Consider the following 18,639-nt stretch of genomic DNA (forward strand, 5'->3'; position numbering starts at 1 on the left):
GCACGAAGGATGAAAGAGTATCAGATTCCAAAATGCAGAAGCTTGAAGTGTAATTGTAAGTCTGAATCAAGAACGCTGGGCTGTTGTTCTTTATACACCGCGATATACATCATGTGGGGTCACAGTGAGGAGTCGCAGCCAATCGCGTGTTTTTGCGCCGTGACTGTAGCATCTTCGGCATCGACTCGCTCGAATCGGGCTAGCTCTCAAACATACCCGTACTTATCGGACCAATATAAAAGAGGCTTGCATTTCGCGCGCAAATGGAAAGAATGACAAGAAGGTTACAACCAAAGATCAGGTCCAAGCGGCCATCGAGAACTACATTGCCGATTTGGCACAGCCTCTACGTGCGCTTAACCAACAGGTGAGTGTTCACATTTGGCAAAGCTTTCTGATAATTTGCCAATACCTATAATAGATCTTTGAAACGCCCGAATTGGCATACAAGGAATCCAATGCCCATGAACGCATCTGCAACTTTCTTGAGTCGCTGGACATTCCTGTTACTCGGCACGCCTATGGCCTCTCTACCGCATTTGAAGCCACAGCCAAAGCTGGCAACGATAGTGGTCGATGCGTGAATTTTAACGCGGAATATGACGCCCTTCCCGATCTCGGACATGCTTGTGGGCACAACCTGATTGCTACAGCTAGCGTCACCGGGTTCGTGGCTCTGGCATATGTTATCGGTAAATTTGGTCTGCCCGGTCAAGCTCAGCTTCTAGGCACACCAGCCGAAGAAGATGGTGGCGGTAAAATTGATTTGATCCGAGCGGGGGCATATGGAAATGTGGATGCTTCTTTGATGGTGTAAGACCCCTAGCCCTCTGTGCGGGGTGTATGAATCCCAACTTAGAGGATAAACTAATTGACTTTTTAGGAACCCGATGGCCGAGGAAGAGTTTGCCAAAGACCAAGTTATTGGCATCGCAGGCCGATCTTCCATCTCCTGCTACGATATTATAGCAACATACCACGGCGTCAGCGCCCATGCGGCTGCTAATCCCTGGGAAGGGAGAAACGCCCTCGATGCTCTTGTCATGGCCTATAACGGTATCTCAATGCTCCGTCAACAGATCGGTCCAGATGAGCGGATTCACGGAGCAATCATTAAAGCGCCACAGTGACTAACGCCATCCCCGAACTTACTTGCACCAAGTACACCATCCGCAGCCGAACGATGAACGGGGCGCGAACCCTGGGAGAGCGTGTGAGAAAATGTCTAGAGGCAGGTGCCTTCGCCACTGGATGTACTGTGGAGGTAGAGGAAAGTCAGATCTATGCCGACTTAGTCGTGAACCCACCCCTGTGCGAAAGCTTCCAGGAGTGTATGAAGAATCTGGGAGAACCAATTCTGGCCCGCGATGAGCTTCTCATGACCGGCTCCACCGACCAAGGCAACGTGTCTCAGATCGTTCCTGCTCTCCACGGTCTCATTGGAATTCCGGTGCTTGATGGAGCCAAGTGCCATACGCGGCAGTTTACTGCGGCAGCTGGAACGGACCAGGCTCATCAGAGAATGATTACGGCTGGAAAGGCAATGGCGATGACTGGATGGCGGTTGCTGGTGGATGATGAATTTTACGGAATGGCCGCCTCGCATTTGCCGAAACGATGGACCGTAGATAGTTTTATACAGAGCGGAATCTAGTGCCGAATTCCCGCTTCCTGTCCCTACTACTAACTACAAAGATAATCTAGTTGAAACTCTAGCCAATCAACGAGAATTGCGCCCGCAATGGCGTGGTGGAGACTAGCCGAGACGTACTATCAATGTGGATCTTCCCCAGCGTTCTGGGATAGGACCCCAAAGTTAAAGTCTCTTTTGAGTTGAGAAACGATAAAGGGCTACTAGAGACGGAGATAGGAGGTGAGAAACATAAAGGTACTATCGCCGTGATCCCTCCCCCTATCATGCACTATTTTTTTTTTCTTGCGAAGAGAATTTAGCCAAAGTTGTACTTTTCACAACGACACTTACCACCAGTCCCGGCAAACCTGTCATGATTCCATTCAAGGATCTGAAATCAGCAGAGTCGCAGGAAGGCGTTATCGACCAGGACCTGGCAGAAGGCTCACACCAGGTGTGCCGAAAGGTGGATTGGATCCTGCTACCCTTGCTCGGCTTCTGCTACTTTCTGCAGTTCCTGGACAAACAGACGCTCAGCTATGCAGTCTTCTTGGGATGCTGCAAGACAATAATTTGCATGGGTCGCAATTCTCATGGACTGCTTCTATCTTTTACTTTGGATATATCTTCTGGTCGTATCCGACCATGTTCCTTTCCGTGCGCTTACCCATTGGCAAGTACCTAGGTGGTACAGTGTAAGCATATTTTAACCCGCTTGATGATCATGTTTATGAGCTCTCAACACTAACCGTAACTGTGTTCTTCGTTCATAATTGCCTGGGCTGCGGTCCTCATGTGCCATGCAGCCTGTGACAACTTCACCGGCCTGATGATCACTCGTTTCCTGCTCGGAGCCTTCGAGGCAGCTGTCGCTCCAGGATTCTCTCTGGTGACGGGTATGTGGTACACGAGGCGTGAGCAGCCCCTTCGCTACGGGATATGGTTTCTGGATAACGACATGGCCTCGATGTTGGGGGGCTTGCTCACCTACGCTATCGGACACAGTGATAGCGGACTCGCAGCTTGGCGATACTTGTTTCTTATCTTCGGTGCCATCACTGCGCTATGGGGGTGTGTCATGTTCTTCTTACTCCCAGACACACCATCCACTACCTTCTGGCTGAGCTCAAACGTGATGTCGCCGTCCATCGCCTCATTGCAGACGGTCAGGCGGGCTTCAAGGGTACCTTTCAAATGTCTCAGGTTATTGAAGCCCTGCGCGATCCGGCGACGTGGTTCTTGTCGCTGTACACATTTTGTGTCAACATTGAAAACGGAGGGCTCACTGGCATTTGGGTCACTAGTCATCCAAGGCTTCGGGTATAAAGGTCTCGATGCTCTATTGATTCAAATGCCGACAGGAGCCGCAGAGCTAGGATTTGTGATCCTGAGCTCTGCCCTTTGCTTGTGGCTTCCCAATATGCGCACCATCACAATGATAGTGCTCACTTTGATCAGCCTGACTGGTATGGCTCTTAAGTATGCACTCGATGCCAGTATCCAACCCGGTCGCATGGCAGGCTTCTGTCTCAGTCTAGCCTTTGCAGCCAATATGCCCCTCGGGCTGTCATTAGTCACCAGCAATGTTCGAGAATTTACCAAGCGGGCAGTGGTAAACGCTTGTGTCCTAGTGATGTACTGTGTGGGCAATATTGTCGGACCGCAATTTTCCAGCGTAGACGAGGCTCCGCGGTATAACAGAGGCATCACAGCTAGTCTGGCTGGGTTCGGACTGGGAGTATTTTGGTTAGTGTGTCTGCGTGTCTATTTACAGTGGCAAAACAGGATCCGGTCTCGAGAGGACGAGTCGAGTGTACCCCGAGAGATCCTTCTCATGGAGGATCCGACCGACTGGGAGATTCCTGGCTGTCAATATGTCTTGTGGTATACTTTCCTCATATATTGGCTTCTTTTTAAATCACTAATCTGGTGACTCATTCCCAGGGATGGGTTTGGTCTTCTTCTCTGTGAAGAATATGATTGGATCAGCGTGAAATCTCCGTGACTTGGAAGATGAGCACGGCATGTACAAGTTGCCTGGCGCTTTGGGCTCTTGGTTTTTAAATGTGGCTTCAAGTTGATTAAACCTCATCCGCGGTTATATTATTATGCCGTGAATATCAAAAGATACCTGGGATTGCAATAATTCGATGGAACTCACGGTCAATTGGCCATTCTAGGTCGGGGTGAGCAACCATTGCAAAAGCTGAGAGTAAGGTGGTTCTAATTTCATGTTCATGCCTCCATGCATTCTCAGAAGAATAATTTCTTTGACTTCATTATCATAAAGCTTGTCGATATCTGCTTTGCCACATAGCACGTTTGACCAGGCGGCACTTGGTCAACCAAATTGGGCCCCACGGTGATTGGTGACTGGCTGTCCTCACAGTCCAGTCCCGCCCACATTAATTAGGGTGGAAAGGTCAGAAATGAGGGCGAGCCTTATAAACCGACCTTACTCCCCTGCATTTTCTCCTCTTATTTTATTTCTTTGCATCTCACAAACCTACCATACCCTGAGTTTCCGTTCCCAGTATAACACCCGATGGCGTCCTTCGAAATGGATGTCGACGCTGAGCTGAAAGCCTTCTCTTTCACACAAAAGGCCCACCGCGATGTCTATCTTGCCATTGATCCCCGTCGTCCTGAGCTTTCCCAAGCTGGAAAGGTCATTATCGTCACCGGTGCTTCCCGTGGAATCGGCAAGCTAGTAAGCTTGACTACATATCAAGATACGGTGAAGTACTTGTCAGTTTGGCTAACAGCCTCCTAGGGCTTCGCGGCTTCATTCGCTCACGCAAATGCTTCTGCCATCGTGCTGATTGGGCGATCAGTTGATGACTTGGCCGAGACAGAGAAGCTTGTCAACAGGATCAATGCCAAAACGAAAGTTCTGTCAATCCCTCTCGATATCACCGATGCGACTGGTGTGACCAAAGCGTTTGAAGACATTGTTGCCCGATTTGGAGCTCCCCATGTCCTCATAAACAATGCTGGCTACATCAACCCTCTTGATACCATCATTGATGTCGACATTGGTTCATGGTGGAGAACCCAGGTTCGTTGATCGAAAAGGGGGACCAGTCATGATTCACCAACTAAAATTTATCAATCGCTGCAGGAAGTCAACGTTAAGGGAACCTTCCTCATGTCTCAAGCTTTCCTGAAAACCATTCGAGACACCCCCTCGACCTCTAGAACTATCGTCAATGTAGCCTCGATGGCTGCACAGGGATTCCCACCTGGCATGAGCTCCTACTCTCCTTCCAAGATAGCATTGTGCAAGTTCACAGCATATCTCACTCAGGAAAATCCCGAGATTACTGCTGTGAGTCTGGATCCAGGTCTTGTGCCGACGGATATGGGACATGGTGTGCCATACCTTGCCGGATACTTACATGATACTCCGGAACTGTCTGGAGGCGTTGCGGTGTGGCTGGCTACGGGTGACAAGAAGTTCTTAACCGGCCGATACGTTGCGGCAAACTGGAATGTAGAGGAGCTGGAGAGCAGAAAGGAGGAAATAAAGGATGGCGATCTCCTGATATTCGGGTTGAGGGGGAAGTTTGGTCTCCCTGGTGTCGTTGTCGAAGGACGGAAACAGAGATCACATTATCTGCAGAGCCCCAAAGGGAAATAATTACAGCGGAAGAATAGTCGTCAGAATCTTATTCAAGAAGCTAGATATCACACTGGTCTTCACAAGTATAATTCTATTGGTAGAGAGAGATTCTCCTCGTATCGAATCTCCGATAATATCATCCTTCTAGTACGGTATCCAAGTCTCACATGATGTCTGTCCACTTAATCGACATAGAAGTATCCTATTCAACGACATTAACACACTTTACAGTGGTAGTTCAAATTTTGAGTCTAGAGACCAGAGAAATCACCTAATAGATATGCTTCCACTTCCTGGTTTTTGAGAGGTCTTTCTAAAGGCCTTTTCAATCGTCCTTCTTGATAACTTATGTAGATTATCTTTGAGTCTATCATTCAACGTGTGACTGATAAGATGATTCTGAAACTTGGCCATAGCTTCAAACTTATGAAACCTCACTGCACAGGGTAGGACGAACGGGGACTAGATCGGCAGATTTGAGGAAGTGACCCCCGGACCCCCCACCAAAAGAAGTATGCTAAGATGAAGTAAACATCCATCGGCACTTCTCCTCCCCCACGCTCGGGTAAATAGTAAATGATCGGCGCACCGGCCAATAATCTGTAGATTATGTTGATCTATGCTGCATCTAGCCTGCTGAGCTGTCTTTGCCAGCCGCAAATCATCCTCTTTCGCAACCCCGACTCGCTCAAATATTACCTGTGGACTTTTCCCCCGCACGATTTTCCCCGGACTTCGGAGGGACGCCGACCTCGCATTTAGCCGGAATGATTGCATAGCTCGCTTCTTGTTCTCGCTTGCTATGGCTTTTACACTTAAGATGCATGGTCCCACTCTTGACTTCAAGGTTTCGTACTTCCTGAACAGGCCTGTTAATGCAACCGCGTCTAGTATGCTCCTTATCAGATTGAGGCTCTTTTTTACCAACTAACACTATTCTAATATGGCACTTGCGATGGAAAAGAAGAATCAGCCCTATTTTGGGCTGACTGGAGGATGGCTTACTTTCTGGGTCACAGTTCGCTCCTCTCGTTGACCTTATTCCGCAAAATTATATGCTAATCATTTTCTTCCATGAGTCTAGGTTGCTTGCGCAACTGATATGACTTTATTCGGTTACGATCAAGGCGTTTTCAGTGAATCACCCTCCAAGCTCCGACGAGAACGCTGCTTACTTGAACCAAGGTGGCGTTGTTATCACACAGAACTTCCTCGAACTCCATGATCTCGTCGGCCCAGCCAAGACCAAGACACTTTCCACTGTAACCGCCATCTACGATGTCGGTTGTTTCTTCGGGGCCATTCTCGCTTTTACAGTGGGTGAGCGCCTTGGACGGAAAAGAGCAATCATGGTGGGCACGACCATCATGGCTGTTGGTGCCATTCTTCAGGCGACGTCGTACAGTCTGCCGCAGATGTTCGTGGGTCGAATTATTGTGGGGTAAGTGCTCTTAACGATCATTATTCACGAAAGCTCAGGCTGATTCCTTGACATGTGTAGTATTGGAAATGGTGTCAATACAGCGACAGCTCCAGTTTGGCAGACAGGTACTATCTTTGCCCTGGTTCACGGTTTGAAGAGCAGCCCCGCTTATGATATTTCCAGAAACATCCCAGCTAAAATGGCGTGGCAAGCTGGTGATCCTCGACATGATGATGAATATCGCAGGCTATTGCATCGTCAATTGGATAAACTATGGACTTTCATTTGCTGGAGGCGCCGTTGCGTGGCGATTCCCGCTTGCATTTCAATTCTTCTTTTTCTTCATACTGTGGTCTACCGTACCTTGGCTTCCGGAATCTCCTCGGTTAGTATGTTGAATATCATCATCGTCTAGATCCCCAACTTATGTTCTACAGTTGGCTTCTAGCTCACGGAAAAGAAGATAAAGCTGTCGAGGTGATTAGCTGTCTAGAAGGCAAGTCCATCGATGATCCTTTTGTCATTGCCCAGCGCAACGAAATTGATTTTACCATTCGCTACGAGCATGAGAACTCGGTGCGGTGGCGCGACCTTCTAAAGAAAAGAGATCATCACACGAAAACCCTGCGACGGTTGCTTCTCGGTGCAGGCACCCAGTTCATGCAGCAGTTTGGCGGTATCAACATCATGTCCTACTATCTCCCGACAGTCCTGGAAAAGTCAGTCGGTCTTAAGGAGAGCATGGCACGTCTGCTCACGGCTTGTAATGCCATCTCATACTTGATCTTTTCCGGGCTCGCGGTGCTTTTAGTTGAGCGTATGGGTCGTCGTGGCTTGATGATTCTGTCGACATTTGGCCAGTTCTTGTGTTTCCTGATTATCACCATTCTGTTGCGGTTTGCGGAGACTTCGAGTAATGGCAAGGCCTGGGGATCTGCTTCGGTCGCTTTCTTCTTTTTGGTCAGTCTATGGCACGAGCTCGGCTCCCTCCATTCTGGTAAACATCACTGACGGAAAATTGTTCAAAGTTCCATGGGAGCTTTGGTATTGGAATGCTAGGTGTTCCCTGGCTATATCCGACCGAGATAAACTCCTTGCCTATGAGAACAAAGGGCGCCGCGGTAGCGACAGCGACCGACTGGTATAACTCCATTGCACAAAACGATTCTCACCCATCAGTGTTGACACGGAACCAAGGATCACAAACTTTGTCATTGTCGAGATCACGCCAATTGGTATACAAAGCCTTGGCTGGAAGTTCTGTGGGCGCTCCTATCTCTTAATCTATCTTTACCTTGAATGTGTACTGATGAAACCATCATGACAGGGATTGTATGGACGGTGACGAACGCTCTGTTCCTTCCAGTGCTATACTTCCTGTACCCAGAGACAGGTAACACAATGCCAAACATTGAATTAACTATGGTTGGCACTAACACTTTATCTAGCTAATCGGAGTCTCGAGGATATCGACGCATATTATCACTCTAATCCGTCCTTAATAGTGACAATCGACGCCGATGCCATTTGCAGAAAACGACCTCAAAAGTACATCGACCGCGAGGACGAGGAGCTTGAGAGAACTACTGCTAGCAAAGGAATTCGGTTGGTAGCAGCACAGCACGTGGAGGATAACGTGAAGTAAAGAACATGGGACGTAGGATCCGATTTGGTATCGCTTCGAGGCAAGATAATTAGGAAATTCATAGAGATCAAGCCATCGGGCTCCTCGCAACGTCCAAGTCAGATTACTCAATTTATTGAGATGTATAAATGAGGCCGGAGAAATTGAAACTTGGTGTCTGCTCTACAATATCAGTGCGCATCAATCCTTGCACTAAATACCTGTGAATTTACTCTAAATAGTATTTGGAATCATTCTTCCGCTCACTAAGCGGCCACTAGGAGGTAGCTTCGGGACAAACATTCGCCAATCCCAGAGAGACAGCCATTTCGTTAATCTATTATCCGTACCAATTCCCCCATGTCATTCTTCTGTCTCTCAAACTAAGCACAATCTTCGAAGGCAAAAAGCAAGAACAAAGACAGGCACCAATCACCGTCACTAGACCACTGATAGCCCCCAGTCCGAGACATATCGGGTCGTAGAGGTGGAGCCACGGATGACGCGGAAGGGAACGTTGATCTACCGTTTTACGGGGGCCTAGTTGCTAGTGTATTCTTGGAAGAGGGGTAGAGAGATCGGAAGAGAAAAGTGCTTGGTCAGTTATGAAAATGTTGTCGTAAGATAAGGTGACAAATGTACCTAATAGCACTGGTCATGATATCAAAGAGGTAAATCTGGACAATATATATTGCTCAAGTTGGTTTGAGATCCTGGCATCAATTCTGTGCCCACAGTATGGTTTTCAGAACAAAGGCTATGCAATCTATCTTAAGATGTCACTCCAGGCAATGCAATTGAGGAAATCCCGGGGAAACTACTCTCCTCCGAAAAAAGCGGGGTGTCTCAGGAAGTATTCGAAGGAGAAGATAACGTATTGTTCTGACTTCTTAGAGACTTGGTCGCTTGGAATGGGAGGCCTAAGAACCCACCATCCCGATGTCTAAACTGAATGGATACGATAGATAGATTTTTTGGTCTCATTCGACCCAGCAAATTGCAGGTCTATGCAATCCACGCATTCTCATCTCTATCCCCATTGCCACACCCAACCTCGGTAATACTCGGACACATATCAACGCCACTAAACGAACCCGACCCAAAGCTTGACCTAGCCGGCCATCCGTCCATGCATGTTTCACGATAAGTAAAACAAAGCTCGACCATAGCCACGAACTGCTGCACGAGTCCTTCTTTAAAAATATACCTATCTAGGCAACCATCAAAACACTGCAAGAGAATAAGCGATTGGAAGTCAACTCCTATTCTGAAACACGTCAGGTCGATGCAGGAACGGAAATTATAACACCAATTCTAAACCCAATCCCAGCCACATTGTTAATGTGGCTAACACCAGCACTAGCAGATGGTTTGGTTGCATGGTTGCGTCTTCCGTCTAGCTTTATTTTTAGATGCAGGTGTTGGCGTTTGCTGACGCACGTGGATCCACCTTGGTTGAACCTACTGGTTGGCTTGAAACTTTGGGGGCGCGCCTGGCGCGTTGGTGGCCGCATGTGGCGTTTCGAGGCGATTGGATCGAACGACCGTTTAACAGGAGGTGATCATTAACGTAAATACTCGAACTAGAGGCTGGTTGGACTTACAGATTAGAATGATGCGACTAGAAAACAATGCTGATGATCAAATATACTCGGCGAAGAGGTGACAATAAGAATCAAAAATAAATTTACCTCCAACGCCAAGCTATGCCGAAGTAAAATATCAGCGTCAATGTCAATGTCAATGTAAGACAGTTCCAGTTAGATGTAAATACAATAAACCTTTTCAAGTTCGCAGGATTAGATGGTAAATAAACCATTAAACGATGAGGCGTGCGCAACACAAATAGCACAAACAATATGTAAAACATGAAAACGAAAAAGACCCCCAACCCCAATTATATCATGGCATGATGTAAAACGCCGTTTCCCAAAAGGTGAAGAAAGAACCAATGCTCCGAAACACCCCTCCTTCCATGAGAAACCGATCGCATGCCCGCGCGGCATTCAGTCGATATGTATGATGATCCTCCTCGCTGTCTCTTGTATTATTCCGGTCTCTTCTTTTATGTTTCATTCAAATCGTCATCAAATCCCCAAATCGTGCGCACTTCTTAGATGAAACTCGTCTGACTACCAGTCGCATACTGCGTCGACGACCCAATCAAATTCGGCGACGAAATACTCGCCGACTTCGAACCGGTTGCAATCTTACTCCTCGTCGAGAAAATCGACAATCGCCGACTAAGCCTCCGACTCAAACCGCGTTGCGGCATGGAAACCGACAAGATAGACATCGGCCGCGAGCGCGGAGGCATAGGACCATCCGCAGTTTCCGGGCGCGGAGATGCGCCAAAGTTAGCGTCTAGTAGAATAGTGGAGCGACGCTTGATCTTGTTGGCTGTTGAGCGGGCGGGATCCAGGTTCAGCGAGAAGTCTTCCTTGATATCGTCGAGGGCGTGTGAGACGCGGCGGAATAGTTTGGGTTTTTCGTAGATGGATGGTTCGCGCTGTTCGTAGCCGTAGACTTGGAGCGGTGTTTCGAGACCGTCGTCTAGTGGTGAGGAGTAGAAGCGTGGATATTTGACGGGCATTGGGGTGCGGCGTGGATGTTGGGAGCCTAGAGAGAGGGTGGACATGGGCTGGTGGTTTTGATATGGGAGATGAGGGTCTGAGGAAGCGGCGGACGAGGAGTAGGTGCTGCTCGTGGCGGAGGATGATGTCAACATGGCTAGGAAGTGACTAGCCCGCCTTGTATATGTATAGGGAGTATGTAGGAAGGGATAAAGCTGCGGGGTGGTCTCTGTTTGAGGAAGCGCAGGGAGCAGGGGGAAGATCGAAGGAGGGAAAGTTCCAGGTCAAAAGAGAGGAGTAGAAAGAAAGAAAGAAAGAAAGAAAGAAAGAAAGAAAGAAAGAAAGAAAGAAAGAAAGAAAGAAAGAAAGAAAAAGACGCCATCGCAAAAGCTGAGCATCGCATTCCGAAAAAGACTAGCAACGAAAAAGTGGATCAAAGACATTCAGCGCTTTAGTTCCCAAGCTACAAGCGCCGGGCCCCGTGTAACACATAGATGACTGTAATCTCATGTTTCATATGCCCCTCCATGATGAAGCGGGTGACTGCGAATCCTTGTGGAGTATCAATGCATTCGCTTCATTTGAGAATCATGGTTCGACTGTTGTCTGTTTTGGAGGGAACAGGAACTGATGAGCTGGGTACGTTCGTTGACTGGTCGTCCACAAACGCAGATTCTGGTGATGCTGGGTTGGGATCGGTCCGAGTCCACTTTTTTTTCCCGTCCGAGCGAGAGATGCTCCGTATCAGATCATATCATCATTCCATACAGGCATACACCATTATTTCAGTGTCCATAGGATTGTCTTGGATCTGACACATCATGGTGGTCTTTGCTTTGTGTTCATCCGCCCATTCGGTGACGCGGCACTGGCCACCCCATCCTCTCTTTGTCTTTCTTCGTGGTGACTTTGACACCTGAAACAGCTCTACGCGGTTGACGACGTGGAAAAGCAGCGCAACCGGGGAACCGAGCTGTTGGACCCAAAAAGTTCTCTCATCGGAGGGGAATCGTAAAGAAGGAAAAAATAATGTAAAAGAACTGTGGATGTATCCACGGGTTCCCACCAGGATCTTCTGACGTGAGATTCTCATTGGACCGATTCCCGCTCAGGGGGCAGCCTCGCGCGATTAGAGAACCTTGGAAAAATCCGAACGAAGCCCGTTCAGCGCCAACGCAATTATTTGCTGCGGGTGAGGCGCAAGGGCTGCAGCCGACCGTGAAGAAAATGGATGACCAGTCAAGACTCTACTGTCATTTTGATGCTGGCCATGGAGAAATCGGTTGGCTGGTTTTCCTGTTCTTTTTTTACATACTTGGGTGAAGTTGGTGTTGGTTGGGGCCACGGGACTTGTGTGTCTCGGGTATGAGAAGCTGTTGATCCATTTTGACCCTGCGATTGTAACCCGGTGGAGATGCTCCAAGTGGACGGGCACGGGGGCCTGACAAACCACAGCCACGCATTGCGGCACACGAGGCCCATGGAGAGGGGTGTTGGATCAAAGGGAGACTGCCGCCCGGTAATCCCATTACACGGTGGATATGGAGGACTCGGTTCTCCCCCCCAGATCTGAGAAAGGGTGCAAAAGGGGTTTGGTGGCTGGCGAGAGGAACTGGCAGGGGTAGATGGGTATGCCCTCGATCAGAAGGGTTTGTCTGACAATGAACAGGATGAATCACCAGGAGAGGTACCCCAGAGCTGGGTCAGCGGAAGTAGGCGGATCACAATGGATCAATAGAATCAGCGACATGACATCGTGGGCTCATTTCTCGGAAAGTAGCTAGGCACAAAGATGCAAAGATATGTATGTACATGAACAATAGGCTAAACGATTGGAGAAAAACAGGTGGCGTGATCGACATTGCATCACATCACATCACAAAGCGGAGATTGACATCTGCCGCACGAGTCAGCTCGGGAGTTGCATTCAGTAGTACCGCAGATCAACTTACCAAGGGGATGGCTGCAGCTTAGCTGTGGCTTCTGGGTATATTTTCCATCGAGTTCCGCCCGAATGGTGTTGAGCAACTGCAGGTAACTCTGCTGGGGCCATTGTTGCAGCGATTTAATAAAGGCCCAGCTCAAGGCACCCCTGGCCTGGCCGTCCTGGAAGGTGTCCGCTCTGCGATGATTGTCGGTTAGTCCGGTCGAATCGGAGAGGGGAAATGAGATCAAGGGGGGAGGGGACGATGTGAGAAGAACAAAACATTTCCTCGGAAGTTATTTGTTTCTTTTCTTCTTCCTCCCCATCAAACGGGTTCACACTTACGATGTCTGAGTGTCCTTGGATCCGGAGAACATGACCACATCGGCCGGCGAGGTTTTGGTCTGGAGGGTCCGTTCCCGCGCCTGGCCTCCGTTTGCTGCTTTCTTGAAGAACCCAATGGCAGTGCTTGCCATACTGGATAGATCTCCTTGTCCATACGCAGTGAATACCGTGAACAAGTCTTGCGCGGCCTCCTTCGCCAGGTTGGGTTCCTTCAAGATGCCTTGGGTCGAGTATACGTATGGCAGATCCAGGGCCGTGCCGGAGTGGCAGGAGTCGAAGATGGCCGTCAGTCGTACACCGGGTCGCAGAGGCCGCACCATGATAGCGTGCATGTCGTCGTCGACAATATGTCCAGCAGATTGATAGTCCACCGGGTAGATCACATCGTCGAACCCGTCATCCTCATCACCATCGAGATCGGGGGTACGACCACCATGGCCGGAGAAGTGGATGAAGAGGGAGTCATGAGGTTGGGCATCCTTGACCAACCAGTGCATGGCGCGAAGGATATTGTTCTTGGTCGGAATACTCATGGGGTTGCGCTGGTCGTCAGTAAGAATGACCATATCTTCGCGCCGATACCCAAAGCGCTCGTGCAAGAAGATGGACATATTAGTGACATCATTGATACATCCATTCAACTTATTAGCCTGGCCAAAATAGTTGATGCCAATGAGCAGGGCTTTCCGCCGTCCGGTACAAGCCGAGTACTGGAACTGGTAACTAGATGGTGCACCATGGCCGAACTGCTGAAGGTTCTGTGGAGGCCTGGGTGGCAGATTCGGAGAATTGGAGCGTGGTCCTATCGTGTCATGGTTAGTGTTTGGGATACAACGAGGGCGTGAGAGGTGGTGCTGAGAAAGATGGTGGTTTACCTGTACCCTGACTGCTCACACTCAAGTTCAGGCGATGTCCCGGCTGGGGAGATGGCGTATGGTGCTGGCCATAGGGCGGCTGCGGAGACGGTGCGTGTCCATAAGGAGGCTGTGGTGAAGGAGTGTGGCCATAGGGTGATGCTCCCGGATAAGCTCCTGGCGGGGGACCCGAATAGGATGGACGCTGGCGATGTTGTCGGTAGTTGGGCTGCGGCGGCCGCGGTGGCTGCTGGTGATAGGGCTGAGGCGGGGGGTGCGGGGATTGCGGCCATTGGGGAGGAGGTTGTTGATACCCCCATGGAGGAGGAGGCCCCGGCGGAGGCCCCGGCGGAGGTGGTCCAGGAGGAGGGTAATACATGGTAAGAAAGCAGCTGTCCTGGAAGAATTGGCGATTGTGATTCTTATTCTGCCAGGGCAAACAAAGATGGACGTGATGACGGACACGGGATTTTTTTTTTCAGGCCAGACAGGTATTGAGGCGGGCTGGCTGACTGGTGGGTCTCGTAGATCCTCACAGGCTCACAGACGGGAGAAAGTTCCGTAGTGAGTCCGAGCGAGCTGAATCTATAATTGCAGAGGAAGAAGAACGGAAGACAAAAACAGAGGATGGAAGCTCAGGTACGCAAGAGCGACCGTTGTGCCCTATGGAGGTCAACCATCTCCGATTCGCAGTCCATCATCATGCCGTTTAACCCGTCCATGGAACCAGGCCGACTTGCCGGAACTCCACCTTTTTGGTCCCGTAGGGCTGCAGGGCCGCAGGCAACATCATTCGAGGGAGACTCGGCAGATTTGATAGTTTTGCTGGGTTTGGTTAGTTTAGTTGATTTGTGTTGTTTGACAATGGACAGACAGTACTCAGCCTCGTAGTCTCATGTGTCAGGTGACTTGGACTGGATTACTGCTGACGTGATCACATTCGTACCTCTTTCTTACCTGAGAATAGACGCATTTCCCAGTCTTCGATGAGGTAAACCCTGCGAGGCCATGCGATGTCATGCCCCATTCGGTGACTCGGGACACGTACTCAGCCCAGAATTGGCAGGGTGTACCAAGATGGATCTTGTACTACTTCTTACTGTGTGACCGCTCATGCCCAGCTGCTAGAAAGTGGCAAAAGTGCGGGGAATGGCGCAGCTCCTTGGCAAATCCCAGTCCCCGTTCCTAGTGCGCAGTACCACCAGCTTGGTGAAACAGGACACTGAAACTCTGATCCCGACCCTCTGACCTGTGAGACTCGCAAACTCTGGAATCAACCATCAGGTGAATCGTCAATATGCTGCAACACCATCACACGAGTCCGGCTTCGGAGGGGTCCCATCATCCATGGCCGGTTCGACAGGGGCCTCTGCATGGGCGATCCATGCGGGTCCCGGTCGCGAATCGCGAGTCTATATGTCCGAGTGGGAACGAGGATTGAGGGGATTATTTCAAGGTCTGTATCGATCGCATCAGTCACAGTGAGACAAGATGAGGCTCTTGGGGTCACCTGGAGTCATGATTTGCGAAGATGCGGAGATGTAGTATCCTGCAATACGATGACGGTGGGACCCAATTGGGGGCTTGCGGGAGGAGAAGTGAGCTAACGGGACTCCGTCACCACACCGCGATTGGGGGGGGGGGGATGCGGCTCTGCTTAACAGTCTGAACAATCTAGAGAGGATTGACCACTTTTGATCGGATGGGATTGGATGGAAGAAACAGGCAGTATCAGCCGCCTGCCCGCCAATAGCAGAATTCTCTACGCATGCAAAGGGCGTGAAGGGGGAAAATTCCAGCAGATGTGAGGCTTAAAATGAATGAATTTGGGATTATTTGGGCGGCTAAGGCCCCTCTTAGTACTACCTAGTCCCGAGTCTAAAGTCCAATTAGTCTATGAGTGATCCTATCATCCCTGGATCCTTCGTCAGCCTATCGCCCCCTCGGTATGATAGTAATACTATCGCTGGGTCCATCGTGAAGCTTGGAGCCTCACCTCCTCAACTTTTTTTATCGGGCCCATTGCGGCTCCTCATGTTCCTCTTTTCCTCACCCTTTTCATCTTCATCCCCTTCTTCTTCACTCTCCTCCTCCTTACATCTACATTCTCGACCTAACCACCTTCTTTCTATTATCCATTGGGATAATCTCGCGTATTCCCTTTCCCTGCCCTCTTCATCTGGCAGTCGTTATTTCAATTTCATAATATTTACTTAATTCAGCATGGTCTCCTCCTGTTAACCCTCACCATCTTCTCCTCTTTCAATTCATTCCTCCTGAATTACCCCCAGGCCGACTGTGGGGTCCTGCTGGGCTTCATCATCCCCAACAATGGCATCAGCCTCATGTCCTCCTTCAACGCTCGACTCCCTCCCATTCGATGTCTTTTATCAGATCGCCACGTTGCTGGACGACCGCGACTGCATTCATCTGAGCCGCACCAACCGCGCCATCCATGAATTAATGCAAAGTGACCTGATTGCCCGCAAAACTGTCGAGGTAAGAGCCGCATACTTTTGGCACCGAATCCTGCCCCCAATGAGATGAAGAGATCGAACACGAAAGCCAAAACCCACTCTCCAGGGTCCGCCCCCTCTTTTTTGCCTTTTGGGGCCAACACCCCAAGCCAAGCCCTAAACCCAAGTGCTTCCTCTCGCAGAATGTCCCCCCCCCCCTCTTTTCTCTTTGTCTGATAGACCGGGAATACCCACCGGTACTGCGCGGATGCTGACAGCCCACTTCTGCAGAGTGTCCTTGCCCACAGCAAGGAGGGCCGCGCCGCTGTGGCGGCCCAGTCCGGCTACCGCAAGGCTGTCGGGCACCGCTTCGATATCCATGAAGCGATCGCCACGGCATCCCCATATGCAGCCGCGATGCTGGCATATGCGGTTGACTTTGTGTACCACCAAGGCATTCTCTGCTATCGCGTTGGGCATGAAATGCGTTTGCTCAATGTGCATCGTGGGGCTTGCCAGGAGCAGGTACTAAATCTATACGAGGTCATTCCTCGGCTGGACACTGGCTTGCAGGAGTCACTTGTTCCCGACCCCGCGGACAGGGTTCAACTTCTCCATTACAGTAATGGAATTGTCGTGTTCCGGCTCGAGGGTATCGATGGCCAAGTTGACAAGGTGGTTGCCATTGACATGGCTCCCCAGCAGACTCGCCGTAAGCGATTACTCCTGCAAAGGCCTATTCCATCAGATGTCCCAGTAATTGTGCGACACAGTCGCTCATATCTGTGGTATGCCATCTTTATGGAGACGCTCGGTTCTCAGGGAACCTGGCTATGTTGCGGAGTAGATCTGGCCACCGGTGAAACGATCCAGTTTCATCTAGATCATGCCGCAGGCGGGGAACTTGGCCAGACTCTCTGCTTCGATATTCACCAGGACCATTTCTATGCAATTTCCACACAAGTCAGCTCGGAGGAAGATGAGCGATTTTCTTCATTCTACCACTGGGCTTGTTATGCGCCCCGGCAAAAGGCCCGGAAATGGAGTGGCCGTCTCTGGCGTCGCGAGCATCGCGAAGGACCTATCAACGAAATGTGGACGGATCTTTCTATCCGTAAAGACGAAACCACCGGGCGCCCAATGATTATTGAAAGTCGTCGGGAATGGCCCGAAGGGAAAAGTGAAAATCACCGAACAACTTATATTGAACCCCTATCCACACCTGCAGAATTACAAGCCGAACACCCCGAAGGGGACATCAAAACCCCCGACTTGGAGTGACGACTCTGAGGACGAAGATTCCGGACCAAGCAAAGACCCGGTCATCGGTCAGACATACGATCATCGCCCTGAGAAACGTCTTCGACGAAACTACCACCCCGAACACGAACTCGGTGACGATCCAAACGAGCGGCAGGAATTCATTCACGCATACACTAAACATCACTCCTACGACCTCGCCAGCTCCACATTCGTCGACCTAGTCAACGATCCCACTCCCCATTCAGACGGTGTCCGCGTACGAGATCGTCTCCGCCTCCGAACAGTCTCGCGCAAGCGGAAATGCCCCATCGACGAAGAGGGCATCGCCGGCGAAGACGGTCTTCTCTTCCTACCCACTCAAATCGATACCAACGGCCTCCCCGTTAAAAATTCAGAGGAACGATTCGTCTCCCGTGGCGTGCACATGTGGCCATCAGAAGACGCCCCGGCTGAACTACACCACCTCCTCTGTCCAGACAAGCGCTCCGGCACAGTGAACACCATCGCAGACGAACGATCCCTCATATACTCCATCTCTTGTCCAGGCTTACCAGCCGGTCACAAAGCACTTATCCTTATCAGTTTCGATCCCACGCTTCACATTCCCACACTCACGCCGCTGCGCTCATTGCAGACTCCGGGTTCGTTGGGAAATGCCTTCCCGGTGGCTGTGCCTACGCCAAAGGCTTCTAGTGGAGGTCTGATCAGACAGTCTGATCCGCTTTATCAAGCTATTAACCGGGGGTATTGGCTGCGATGATGGGATTGGATGGGACGGGATGAGCTACTGATACTGGTCCTGGGTTATCACTGGAATAGGTGATACACCATAAACATATACCTTTAACAAAAATGAACATCAAAATTTTAACTTAATTCATTCTTAATCAATAGCCGTAGCTTCCTTTCTGGTAACTTCTGA

General features: G+C 50.0%; 7 protein-coding genes across 7 annotated transcripts; 5 read left to right on the forward strand and 2 right to left on the reverse strand.

The window, feature by feature from the left end:
• Positions 1-208: 208 nt before the first annotated feature.
• N7473_009660 (M20 family metallopeptidase) lies at positions 209-1,654 on the forward strand (the record flags this gene model as incomplete). Its single annotated transcript, XM_057155599.1, has 4 exons — positions 209-367; positions 422-813; positions 884-1,056; positions 1,128-1,654. Coding segments are annotated over 4 exons (1,251 nt in total), but the record flags the coding sequence as incomplete, so codon positions are not given.
• Positions 1,655-2,426: 772 nt separating this feature from the next.
• On the forward strand, positions 2,427-3,638 carry N7473_009661 (uncharacterized protein; the record flags this gene model as incomplete). The annotated part of the gene is made up of 4 exons (XM_057155600.1): positions 2,427-2,704; positions 2,731-2,936; positions 2,995-3,517; positions 3,578-3,638. 4 exons carry the CDS (start codon positions 2,427-2,429, stop codon positions 3,636-3,638), a joined length of 1,068 nt encoding a protein of 355 aa, XP_057006730.1.
• A 555-nt stretch (positions 3,639-4,193) lies between these two features.
• On the forward strand, positions 4,194-5,273 carry N7473_009662 (SDR family NAD(P)-dependent oxidoreductase; the record flags this gene model as incomplete). The annotated part of the gene is made up of 3 exons (XM_057155601.1): positions 4,194-4,343; positions 4,407-4,691; positions 4,755-5,273. 3 exons carry the CDS (start codon positions 4,194-4,196, stop codon positions 5,271-5,273), a joined length of 954 nt encoding a protein of 317 aa, XP_057006731.1.
• A 925-nt stretch (positions 5,274-6,198) lies between these two features.
• Positions 6,199-8,323, forward strand: N7473_009663 (sugar porter family MFS transporter; the record flags this gene model as incomplete). Its single annotated transcript, XM_057155602.1, has 10 exons — positions 6,199-6,273; positions 6,340-6,391; positions 6,441-6,696; positions 6,757-6,803; positions 6,862-7,063; positions 7,116-7,638; positions 7,707-7,819; positions 7,876-7,940; positions 8,006-8,071; positions 8,127-8,323. The coding sequence occupies 10 exons, from the start codon at positions 6,199-6,201 to the stop codon at positions 8,321-8,323; spliced, it is 1,596 nt and encodes a 531-aa protein (XP_057006732.1).
• Positions 8,324-10,415: 2,092 nt separating this feature from the next.
• On the reverse strand, positions 10,416-11,030 carry N7473_009664 (uncharacterized protein; the record flags this gene model as incomplete). Its single annotated transcript, XM_057155603.1, has 1 exon — positions 10,416-11,030. One exon carries the CDS (start codon positions 11,028-11,030, stop codon positions 10,416-10,418), a length of 615 nt encoding a protein of 204 aa, XP_057006733.1.
• A 1,716-nt stretch (positions 11,031-12,746) lies between these two features.
• Positions 12,747-14,377, reverse strand: N7473_009665 (caspase family protein; the record flags this gene model as incomplete). Its single annotated transcript, XM_057155604.1, has 4 exons — positions 12,747-12,772; positions 12,828-12,997; positions 13,145-13,946; positions 14,020-14,377. The coding sequence occupies 4 exons, from the start codon at positions 14,375-14,377 to the stop codon at positions 12,747-12,749; spliced, it is 1,356 nt and encodes a 451-aa protein (XP_057006734.1).
• Positions 14,378-16,329: 1,952 nt separating this feature from the next.
• fbx15 (F-box domain protein) lies at positions 16,330-18,477 on the forward strand (the record flags this gene model as incomplete). The annotated part of the gene is made up of 3 exons (XM_057155605.1): positions 16,330-16,497; positions 16,746-17,610; positions 17,636-18,477. 3 exons carry the CDS (start codon positions 16,330-16,332, stop codon positions 18,475-18,477), a joined length of 1,875 nt encoding a protein of 624 aa, XP_057006735.1.
• Between the last annotated feature and the right edge of the window lie 162 nt (positions 18,478-18,639).

This window comes from Penicillium subrubescens (genome assembly GCF_028828155.1).
Source record: "Penicillium subrubescens strain IBT 31985 chromosome Unknown utg000006l_segment0_segment0, whole genome shotgun sequence".
Classification (NCBI taxonomy): domain Eukaryota; kingdom Fungi; phylum Ascomycota; class Eurotiomycetes; order Eurotiales; family Aspergillaceae; genus Penicillium; species Penicillium subrubescens.